Source organism: Parasteatoda tepidariorum, chromosome 3, assembly GCF_043381705.1.
Source record: "Parasteatoda tepidariorum isolate YZ-2023 chromosome 3, CAS_Ptep_4.0, whole genome shotgun sequence".
Taxonomy (NCBI): Eukaryota; Metazoa; Arthropoda; class Arachnida; order Araneae; family Theridiidae; genus Parasteatoda; species Parasteatoda tepidariorum.
Window position 1 is genome coordinate 70,201,712 of NC_092206.1, and position 12,077 is coordinate 70,213,788.

At 26.1% G+C, this 12,077-nt stretch overlaps 1 protein-coding gene across 8 annotated transcripts in view; it reads right to left on the reverse strand.

Annotated features, from left to right (window-relative positions):
• Nucleotides 1-697: 697 nt before the first annotated feature.
• LOC107444026 (pre-mRNA processing factor 40) overlaps nucleotides 698-12,077 on the reverse strand; it is a 47,728-nt gene continuing 36,348 nt past the window's right edge. For 4 of the 8 annotated variants that reach the window (XM_071178816.1, XM_043045339.2, XM_043045338.2 and 1 more), the window contains exons 26-27: nucleotides 5,305-5,340; nucleotides 698-1,023 (exon numbers count right to left, since the gene is read on the reverse strand). In XM_071178816.1, coding sequence (XP_071034917.1) covers nucleotides 934-1,023; nucleotides 5,305-5,340 — 126 coding nt within the window. In that variant the 3' untranslated portion in view covers nucleotides 698-933. The remainder of the gene's footprint in view (nucleotides 1,024-5,304; nucleotides 5,341-12,077) is intronic. The other 4 variants (XM_071178820.1, XM_071178819.1, XM_071178818.1 and 1 more) reach the window with 1 other exon arrangement.

The window sequence follows — 12,077 nt, forward strand, 5'->3', positions numbered from 1 at the left end:
TGTTTTTAATTAAGTAACACTGGGAAACAAATTTTTCATTGCATTTATACAAATACTTGATCATATATGATCGTGTGGGGATTTTAAATCAGAAATTAGTTTTGCTCCTAAAGTTAGATTTTTTTTAAATGACATATTTAGTCTATTTTTTGTTGAAATATAAATTGTTGCTACAAACTTCTAAAGGATTTAGAGCACATCATCATGGTTAAAATGGCATAGAAACCCATGTCAGGAAATGCTGTCAGAAGAGGTTAGGAACACTTCCCTATTATAACCTGTTCAGAAGCACGCAAAAAGCAGTTCATGAGAAAGCACCCAAAGTGGCATAGGACAATATTCCCAGGCGTGGGTTCCTATGCAATTTTAATCCTGGCAATGTAACCTAACTCTTCTAGAAGTTTGTCACAGCATTTATGTGATCATCTGTTATACATAATATTTTTAAACTAGTACATTTCGTAAAAAAAAGTAACTAAAAATTTCATTTTAATAAAAAAAAACTGTAGCTTGGAGAGAAAAATCGATTGCAGATTTAAAATCAACTACATGAAACTATCTAAGATCAGTAAAAAAAAATTTAGTTTTTAGTATTATCTTTAAACGTTTAAGAAAAGGCTTTATGATAAAAATTAGTAATAGTGTAATTACAAGCCTAATGATTTAATACTACAAAAGATTCAACACAAAAAAATAGTTACAGAAACCAAAGATCATACAGATTTAATGATTCATCACACACATCTTTACATAATTTCCAAAATTAGGAAAAAAAATATGTTCAATTTGTGGAAGTCAGTAATATTTAAATGAGAAAATGATAATTTTAAAAAGTAAATTCTATAATTTTAAATGAGTTATTTTCTTAATGATTATGTAAGAAAAAAAATGATAGTCTTGCTTGCTATTAATTTAAGCATAAGAATCAAATGTTTATGGAATAGGGTGAGCAGCTAACTGTTGAAGCAGTAGTCTTCTACGATGTTCTAGCTCTTCTTCACTTGCATCACTTTCTGAATACTTCTAAAAAAGATTTTAGATAGTTAGAACAGATTAAACACAAGTTTTAACTCTTCATATGAATGCAAAAGGAAAAAAAACTTTTTAAAACAAAATTACACAATACTCTGTTTAAATATATAAAATTATGTACAAAAATAATCCATTTATAATTTAAAACTCTTATAGAATAAGATTGCTAACAAGGATAACACCAGTGTGTCAAGTATAGTTTTTCATTTTTGTAAACTTCGATTCCCTCACTAGTCAGAGAATTAATGTCCTATTTATTTTATAAGTATTGCTTTAAAATGTAAAGAGATATGTAGAAGCATATTTCTAAGTGAAAGAGAGTTAGAAATTCTAATATTTTATGTCACTTTTTTCTTTGAAAATAAAATATCAAAGTGTTATAGAAGCTTTTGTTCTTAACAGCAACTGGTTTAGAGTTATCTAAATTATAACTGTTTTTATAGATATCTGTTCTGACAATCTGTTTTTATAGATTAAAAAAAAAAAAAACATTAACTGTCCTAAAACTTAAGCTAAAAAGAAAATTATAAAACTGTGTATAATGTTAGCCTAAACAAATAGGCAAATTGAGAATTATTTTTAGACAAAATATTCATGCCTGCCGCAAACGTCCTGTACAAAAATGTTCCAAGAGTTTATAAATGCTCATAAATAGTCTAACAATGGTTAATTTAGATTAAAAAACAATAAGATAGAGTTGTAATTAGGAGAGTTATTAGAATTAGATAGAGTTATAATACCACCTTTAAACTATGTTTTTTATAAAATTTGAAAAGCAAACTTATTATTTTGCATCAAATATTGTTTAAAAATAATGAATCAAGGATGATTAATATTGTTTTAGCAGCCAAGAATTTTTTTGACAAAAAATACTCTCTATGTTTACATTCAGAAGCCTTTTATCTACCACTACTTTTTTGAATGAGCTTAAATTGGGTCCATTGGATATAACATTAGACATAAATCTAAACTTTCAAAGTTATTTTAAATCTGTTCAATCAGAGAAAATAAATAAATAAATACTGCAATTAACAAATTAAACAGTATAATATGACTCAATTAGGAAAAGAGCTATTGTCAAAAANCATTGGATATAACATTAGACATAATCTAAACTTTCAAAGTTATTTTAAATCTGTTCAATCAGAGAAAATAAATAAATAAATACTGCAATTAACAAATAAAACCAAAAATTTGAAGAAAATTAAACAGTATAATATGACTAAATTAGGAAAAGAGCTATTGTCAAAAAATATTGATGCAGTCTTTAAACATTAATGCATGCAAAAGATAAATTAATGGCATCAACAAAACAACTTCAATTTATACTATTAAGAACAGAAATTTGGTGCCTTTCCTTAAAGCTTTGCATGAACAAAAGATAACCATAAATTAGATCAAAAAGAATATATAGGTCACTAAATAAATTTAGGCATTCAATAAATTAGCAAGGCAACAGAATTTTGGTTATTAGATGGAGCACTCGAAATCAACCCACCAATTAAGAAAAAAATAATTACTCATTGTTTAGAGTGAAGAGCTAAACAACAGTGATTAAAACCAAGTGTCAGCAAAATTTCTAAGAGATAGATTCAGTTTTTAGGAGCCAGGATGTTATGAAATAGAAAGAAGCACAACAGCTTTTTGCTTTAGTATTAAATTTTATTAAAATATTGAGCATCGGCTATAGTGTTTTAGGAACTGTTATGTCCAGGTGTCAGGGAATTGTAAATACCAGGTCAAAAACCACTTTGTTTATTTCTTTTATCATCATGATTTACGAAAAGGAAACAAATTTTGAAAGTGGTGTGCTCTTAAATGGGGTATAAATGACATATGCTTAAAATTTCTTGAATTATCTTAACTCCAACTTGAAGATATTATTTTAATATAGATTTCACTTATGAAATTTGTCTTTCTATTCACAATATGTGTAATCAATTATTTACTTTCAACATATAGCAGAAATAAGACTAACATATACAAGTAGTTGTTTTTTCATTTCTAAATAAAAAGGAGTGATCCTAAATTGACTTAACAAGCATCAAGAGATAAAACAAGCATGATGATGATAGAACATTATTAACTTCTTTATTTGAATTTTCTTTATATAAATTTCTAATTATTCCTGATTTTAACTAAAAAAAAATTTCCTTTTATAGAAATACAACCGGTTCTCACTAAAACACCAGCAAATTTTTTTTTGCAAAAAGTATGTTTTGTTAAGACAGCGAAAAAATTTTTAAAAATATTTCAGATCTCAAAAAAAAGATCCATAATTTATGTTAAATAATAATAATGAATACTAGAAAACAGCCTAAATTTTTGGTAACTTTTATTGCTATATTATAATGAAAAATAGCACATTACTTAAAGAACTTGCTGCTCTTAGATTATTTAAATTTATAATCATGGCACAAAATAGCAGGAAAATTAAAATTGTTGCTAAATCAAAGGCTCATATTTGCACTAATCACCTAATAGAGCCTCAAATATTAGCTCATATTTAATTTAACCAGTTAATACAACTTACATGAGCTAACCACAGTTGCTATCAACTCGTATAGGGTGCCACTTAAAGGTATTATAATTAGTTTTTAAAAAATTGTATAAGTGAAAGGAAAAAAGTATTTTTGTGTTAAAATACATTTTTTAACTATTAATGAGAATTAATTTATCTCAAAAGTTTTGAATGGGGGAAATAATAATGCTTCTATGTTACTGCTTCACTGTTTCTAAGAAATACTAACAATTTTGTGCTACACAAGTGAAATAAATGCTACTCAAAATTATCAGTTCACCTTAGGCAAGCAATAACACAGGAAATAATTAAGATATAAGCTTTCTTTCTTTATAACATTTTTAACAAAATGTATCTTTATGTATCACAATTAAATAATGAAATACTTATTTAACTTTGGTTTTAGTAATTGCAAAATAAAAGCTTAACTATATAATTCATTTATTTTTAAAAATAAGAGAAAATGCAAGGCTAGTGAATGAATTTGAATAAAATACTTGTATCAAATATGCTGTATCTAACTTAGAAGATTTCATGTGGTATTCTAATTAATATTATGTTACTACCCGCCTAACAACACAACAAGGGTGCTGCCAGATGTCCACTGGAGATGAACTCTGGCTCGCTTCCTCACATCTAAATTTACCAAAACAACCTTGCACATATGAATAAATTACGTTTAATAAATACTGTTTCGGTTAGAAAGAATTTCAACATATAAGAAAGATATACTAGGGCGCTTTGATTGCTAATGCTTTGCCAACCCCTAAACAGTGCTCACTTAGTAAACATTCATGATACATTGAATATTACTTTTTACTACCAGACTAAATAAAATTTATCACTCTGTCAATTGAATGCCATAGCCCTAAGTTCGCCATACTAACTCAATTTGCATTTCGCTATCGTCAACCAGACAAGGAGTGACATCCAATGCCGACTATGTATGGACTGAAACTCCAGAATGATTAAAACAAAAATTAAAAAAAGAAAATCAAAATCTTAAACTCAATAAAAGTCATTTGACAGAAAGTTTTAGCCTCATAAAGCAAATGCACCGACACAGATTGTTATTTTTTATTCTTAATAACTGAAGCAAATGTTCGTTTAAAAGTAGAAAAAATTTTATGACGAGTTTGAGCCTGAAACTTTTTTTCAGTAAACAAGTACATCTCATCTCTAATGCCCACTCATGCACATCTGATTCCGTTCCATGGAGAACTATGGTATACAATAAGCCTGTGGAGTCAGCAATGAACTCGTATACACAGTTGCTACAATCAAAGAAACTCTCAAAGTGCAGGGATACACTCAAAATGGTGTAAACTTCGAACATCTCCTGTCACTTCCTTAATCTAGAACAAGTATCCAAACACGTACACGTGTTTTTACATTTTCCATTTATTACTCGTGTCCTAGCAGATCTTCTATCGCTATTGCCATTTTCTTCCACTCACTTTCTAGTCATGGATAGCTAAACAATTCTCAATTTTTATTATGTATCCTAGTTTGCCTACAAGCTTGTATGGCAGTTTTAGAAAACTTGCATGTTTTATCAATGATTTGTTTTCATTTTCTATAATAGCAATTTATAAGTAAAGTGCAGTGTGATGTTAGTGACAAGTTTTTGCAAGCAAATTCACATTTTCCATTGATAAATATAATGGGGAGAAATTATACTTAGTCAAAGTGTAGTAAAAAAGAAAAACAATAGACTTTCAATTAAAAAAAGTTAAGTAACATTAACTCACCCTGTTGGACTTACGCATATCAATGGAAGGTCCAGCCTAATGAATGCATGAAGGGAGAATCAATATAGAATGAATGTAATAATGAAGTATTTTGTAAGCATTAAGAGGACAAAGACACTATTCGTGTAACTAAGAAAACAAACCTAATATTTTTAAGTAATTATGCTTTTTAACTAGATATTAATGCTGAATGTAAATTACCAATTTTTTGTTGCTCTATATTTTACTATTCCACTTCTTCTGGTAAGTTTACTATATTGAATTAATAAGCAATAGATAAATTAAAAACTATTTCTAAGATTTATTTTGTTGTTACACTGACAGAAATGCCAACCTATTGCAATACTTTTCTGCAGTTTTCCATAGATATGGAGTTTATTTTTAGTTAATATTTTGAATGAAATATTATTGCACATTGTGTTAAAAAGAATACTTCGAATTTAACATACAAGCAAAAAAAAGTACGTTTGCAGAGATAAAATAAAGTTTTCTTTCAAAAATTAAAGGGTCATTCACATGACACTTTAACATGACCCTTTCACATGAGTGAAAAAATATACTAGAGTGTATAAACTGTAAGAAACCATTAAAAAGAGAGAGAGAGAAAGACAACTTTTCTATCATTTTTAAAAGTTTTTCATAAAATATTTGCAAAATTACAATCAATAGAAATTACAGAAAATGTCGTAAATAGGTGGCATAACTGCAATGAAATTGTGTTTTATGAGAATATCAATAATACCTAAGCTTCTTTGATTTTATTACAATGTTTCATAAAAAGTGTTTAATGTGTATTTCTTTATAATTGACATGTACTGCTCTAATAATGTGAAACTTAATTTCTTCCTGCAACTGTAAGAAATAGAATAGTATAATATAGTATAGTACAACCTATGTATGTATTACTACCTGTGTCATTTTTGTATTTGTTTGCACGCTTAAGTAAGAAATTGTAAAAATAAACTATTTTGAGAAAACTTTAATTCTATAGTCTCAAAATTGGATATAACGCTAGTTCACTTTTTGGAAGTCAGTGAAGTGATACATAGTTTTCAATTAAAAAAAAAAAAGCATAAATCTCCAAAAGCTTTTTTTTTTCTTTTCGTTTCATAACAGAATATTAGTTTTTGTCTAGTATTTAATATTTTTACAGCAATTTCAGAATGTCTAATTGGAAATATAATAAAGCTTTCCTATTAATGTTTATGTGTCTTATGTAAAGTTATATTGAAAACAATCAATATCAGAAGTGCAAGAACAATTCTGTTTCTGTTTTTTTCACTGAATTTGGAAAAATGAAGAATATTTTCAAGTTTAAAAGAAAAACAAGCTGGGAAATTTCACCCCATGTTTTAAATAACGTGAACCTCTTAGATTAATCAGTATATGTTGCATTGTAAAAGCCAGAGTTATTTAATTAGAAACAAAAGAAAACTGAAAGGTAACATTTTATCTTATATAGAATATGTAAACCACTTCTCTTGTTTTTCAGAGTCTATGGAAGAGCTTCTTAAACTGTTAGTTGTGCTTCAGATCCTATATGAAGTCACAAGGAGTCTACACCATAACATATATTACTAACTCGCCATACCTGTAATATTTTTTATGTATGTAGGATCACATAATAAGTTAAGTAAGAAGGTATCTCAAGTATTAATTTTAAAAAAATTTGTAAAAGCCCTAGCCTAGTGTTTTGCAACAGTTCACAAACTATGGTAACCTTGGAAGCCTCAACTTCCAAGCTGGAACATTGAATAACTACAAATCGAGAACATTTTCATTCCCATTTAATTTTTTGTGAAGTTTTCTGATTACAAATCGCCATGAGCCTGTGATTCAGAAAAAGTTAAAGTTTGACACTCGTGAAGTAGTAATTCTGATGCAAGCATTTTTAAAAGTTTTAAATGCCTTCTAGTATTTGAAACTATGGAATTTTTCATAACCTGCTTTTACATAGACTTTCTTTTCAAAGAGTGTTTGGTTTGAAATGATTTAAACACACAAAGATATAAGAATATTATCACTATCAAATATTTAAAGAAGGCTGAAATAAATGGAGAAAACAATTTTCAATAGTTATCTCCCAACTTATGTCTCAAGTAAGCAATAAATAAGGCAACAATGAGGGTTCTTTTTAGAAAATAAGTATATAATGTTAGTTTATATGCAAAAGTAAATGGGAAAAATTGAACGAGTTTTAGTAGTGAGGATAAAATAAAATTTCAAGGAATATCTCTGTATTAAAAATTGCATTAAGGTCTGTATTAAAAAATTTTTAATAATCCAAACAGATTCCATCTATGGCATAATCTAGAGAAGGAGAAATTTTTAATACAAAAAACAATGGTTTTGCTTAACATATGTGTTACATATACGTTTAAAGAAAAATTAGATATTTCAAGAAGGGATAAACAAAAAAATCTACAATGGCTCATAATATATATTTACTTAACCACTTAACTCTACAACCACAATTTGAAGTATTAGAAAAATAGAAAGAAAGAAAAAAAAGTTGGTCTAAATTTATAATTATTTTCATCATTTATTTATTGCGTCTTTCTGTATAATATTTTGTAAATAAACAAATGTTGCAGATTGTTTGCAGGTTGACCAAGAAATGTTAAACTAAAAGCAAAAGCCAGTTATTTTTTACAAGTTCACATGCCATGTCTTGAATGAAATAGGCTTAATTTCTCTAAATATAAACACCAGGTAAAGTTTTAGGTATCATGATTTCTTAATCAGTATGTACTGGTATGCATTTTAATGACAAACAATATAAAAAAGAGGATTCAAACAGAAAGTATTAATATTAAATGCAACTTGAAAACTGCAGAAGGCTAGTTTGACAATAAATACTAAAATTTCAACCACTATTGCTTTCATCAATCTATCATATTCTACCAATAATTTCTTCCTTACTAAATGTTTCTTTAGGGTTCTTGATAAATCTGGGTAACTAAGTAAACTAAAACTTTCTGGTAGTTAGTCAAGCATTTGAAAGGCTAAGTCATAATGCCGAACAGGCATTTTCTTCCAGCACAGGCATTATAAAATATTTATATTAAAAAAATGCAATTTATCAAAGCCAGCAACATTTTTAAGGTAATCAGAGAATATTATTTAGTTAACATACATTATGTTTTTCCTTTTATTCAAAGACAAAAATGTTTAGATACTCAAGGTCAGCAACAACTCAAATTACTGAAAGCTCAGATGAAGGTAATTAACTAATTAATTCATAAAAAGTGTTATTTAAAGGCACAGTGAGTTGAAAGGTAAAAAAATCTACTCAAAGTATTACAATCATAATTTTTTTATAATTTATATTTTATCATAATTTTCATTAGTATTTGTTTTTGTGTTATTTTTTGGCAAAGGTTTCTAATCAGCTTTTCAATAAAAGACACCAGCAAGTTATTTCACAGCACAAAATGTGTTAAAAACTGCAGTTCTCTGTTTCAGGGGAAAAAATTTCTTTTTTATCATTCAAACCTTAAAATTTATCAATATCTGATTCTTTTTTTTCTTTATTTTTGTTACTAAGGCAAATTGACAATTGATAATTTATTATTTTATAATTAAAAAAAGCACTATAAGACACAAGATATTGCATCAATTTAAACTTGTTGCACAGCCTTAAAGTATAAATATCTTTATATATTTGAATCACAGTTTTCCTTCTCTTTTTCAAATATCGATAAACTTCAGTAGCTATAACAAAAAAAGAAATCGTACACTTGGATTATCAGAACTTAAAAGAATTTTAAGTATTTTTCAATGGAAAATTACACATAAAACAATTATTTATTGCAAGTTATAAAGGAAGCTATAGTTTAGTAGATATCGCTCTAACAAAAAAGTTTGAACCACTCAATGATAACTTTATGTGCTAAAAATTACTTTTTTATTGTATAATAATAACTTATGAATTATAATGTATGTACAATTAATTAATAAAAAAACTTATGAATTACAATGTATGTAGAAACAGTTCAAAATTATTTTAAGTCATTATTAAATTAAATATTAAAATAATAAATAAATAAAAAGTATTTTTACATAAAAGTTTTGAGTTGGGTGTACTAACATTTTAAATTGCCTAAAATTTGTTCCAAAGAACTAAAGTAAAATAACAATAAAGGCTTTTGACCATTTTCCTGACTACACTAATGGGGTCACACCTGCAAGTTTACTATTATCATCCATAACGTGATTGTCAAAAATCTGAAATGGTCAAAAAAAAATTTATGTTTACTCTGAGAAAGTTAATTTTTGTGTCTCTGAGTGACTTCAAATGATACGACTACATATTAAAAGTAAAGTTTGATATGACCATTAGGTCCACAGTTATTCAGTGTATAATGAATTTCATTTGTGGACTATACACCATAAAATTTTAAAACAAAAAAATTTCATAGGACTGGTGACTGGAGATGCATTACATAATAGTGTTACTACCTGTGTCAATTTGTGATTAACATATTTTAAATAGGGTTTTTTTAAACTTATTTTATTGCAGCTGTTATACATGGAGGATAAAAAAGATATTAAATGAAGATAAAACTTTACCTTGTATTTAATATAAAAGTTCAACACAATATTAGACTATTAAATTTGATTAAAGTTTAAAAAAAATATCATAGAGAAAGTTAACTCTTTAAGATTTTTTTCTCAAAATTTTAAAGGAGTTTTTGAAACTTTTTTAAAAGGAATTTAAAACAACAACTTATGTTTCGGGCAGGTAGGATACAGTAATTTACTGTCAGCTATTTGTATGTCTGGGTTTATATTGATTAGAATTTTGATATAGAAACATGATTTTATTAATATAAAATTAGCAAATCATGAGAAATCAAAACTGTTAAATATCTTTTACATTGTTATTGAAAAACTTCATTATTAACTAATTATAGTGTTACTTAGAATATTTGATAGAAATCAATTAAATATCACTGCTGCCTTTATAAATCAAATGCTATGTAATATATAGATGCTAATTCACTACTTCTAACTAAATATGAGATGCAAACTCTATTTAAGGTCAACTTACTTAATGAGCAAAATGGTTTGTCATAAAAAAATTTTTTTAGGAATATGTGTTTTTGAAAATGTTTTGTTTTAATGAAATGTTATATTATTTAATTCCCAGAGTCCAGAGATATTAATCCCATGATATGTTTATTCTAAATTTGCTTTTTAAATTTGTCAGTCAATAATTCATTTTAAAATGGACAAAAGAATGAATTCACAATTTGTTAATAATGTTTATTAGCATGTTAAAATGAAATGCAAACCAAAAAAATTTGCATATAATTTTTAACCAATTTTTTTTCCACTGCATAATCATTATTATTATTATTATTATTTTATCAATTTATAATACTTTTAAAGTCTAAAAATTGAAAGGCATTTATTGATAAGAACATTTGTTTATAATTTGAAATTGCTCAGAAAGATAAAGAACAAATAATTATAATGTTTCTATTTAATAGAATAGTTGTAATTAAATTATATAAAATAGTATTGTATAAATGTATTTCTGTAAATTAAACAAATTCTGCATTTCTGTCCATACGATTACATGAACTGTAGTAAATTTTTACAAACAGAATATAATTGAGTTATAAACGAGAAACTTATTAGAAAAAACTTTCCCCCTGTTTTTAAAAACTTAATGCAATATAATAGAAATTATTTTGTTTTATTTAAAGTTTTTTACACTTCAAAGCAAATTTACTTTATAAATATATTTAAATTTTATCAAAGTAAAAATTACAAATCACTAAAAACATATCTTTTAACAGATCAACAAAAATACACAGAATTTTTTTTAACCTTAATCATTAACAGATACATTTTTTTTAAATGTTACAAAAGTCAAGTATAAAGAATGCATAGGAATAGAATCTTTCATTTTCAAGCCATTACACAGCGTTTTGTTTAAATAAGCTCTAAGCAAAACTCATTAATGACATTTTTTTAACTATCTATAGTTTAAATTATAAACAAATGCTTATTACTTTAAATTTTTGTTATATTTACATCATAATTTTAAGAGAAAATTGATATTCTTCGTGTGAGCCGTATTATATCCCATAATTCACTTTTTTTATGAAAAAAAAGCATAAGAAGAAAACATTTATTCACCCAGATCCAATTTCAGTTTAGAAAAATATGAATTTGTATGTATGTCCCAAAATCTAGAAATAAGTATGAAGTTCAAAAAAGAAAATTTTTTTTAAATCCAAGGAAATATTAAAATATCACTAGCAACTGAAATTCAGAACTGAAATTTTTTAAATTTATGAAAATTAAAATTAACACAATTAAAATGAATTTTTAATTTTACAAACAGATTTTAGATTCAATTCAATATCAATACTAAAATTTTTAAGGCATAACAATTCACTTTCTTTATTCATTTTCCTCATTTAATGAAGGAAAAATGTATTTATTTAACTTGAATTCACTTCTTCAATGATTCAAAATCTTTTTATAACTCTTTTCTTTCGTGAAAAAGTTTATTGATTAAAACTTAATCAGTCAAACATGTAGAGAGTCTACAACTTGAAGCATATTGTTGTACATAAGGAATCTTTAGACTAAAATTATTAATATTTAAAAAAATTAAAAAAATAAATTACATTTTTACCATGAACAATGTAGGAGAAAAAAATTTTGGAAAAAATACAACCAGAGGAAAATGGGCTCAATTTTGTTAAATTTTTCAAGTAATGTCAAGACATGAGTCAACAAAATGACATTTAATT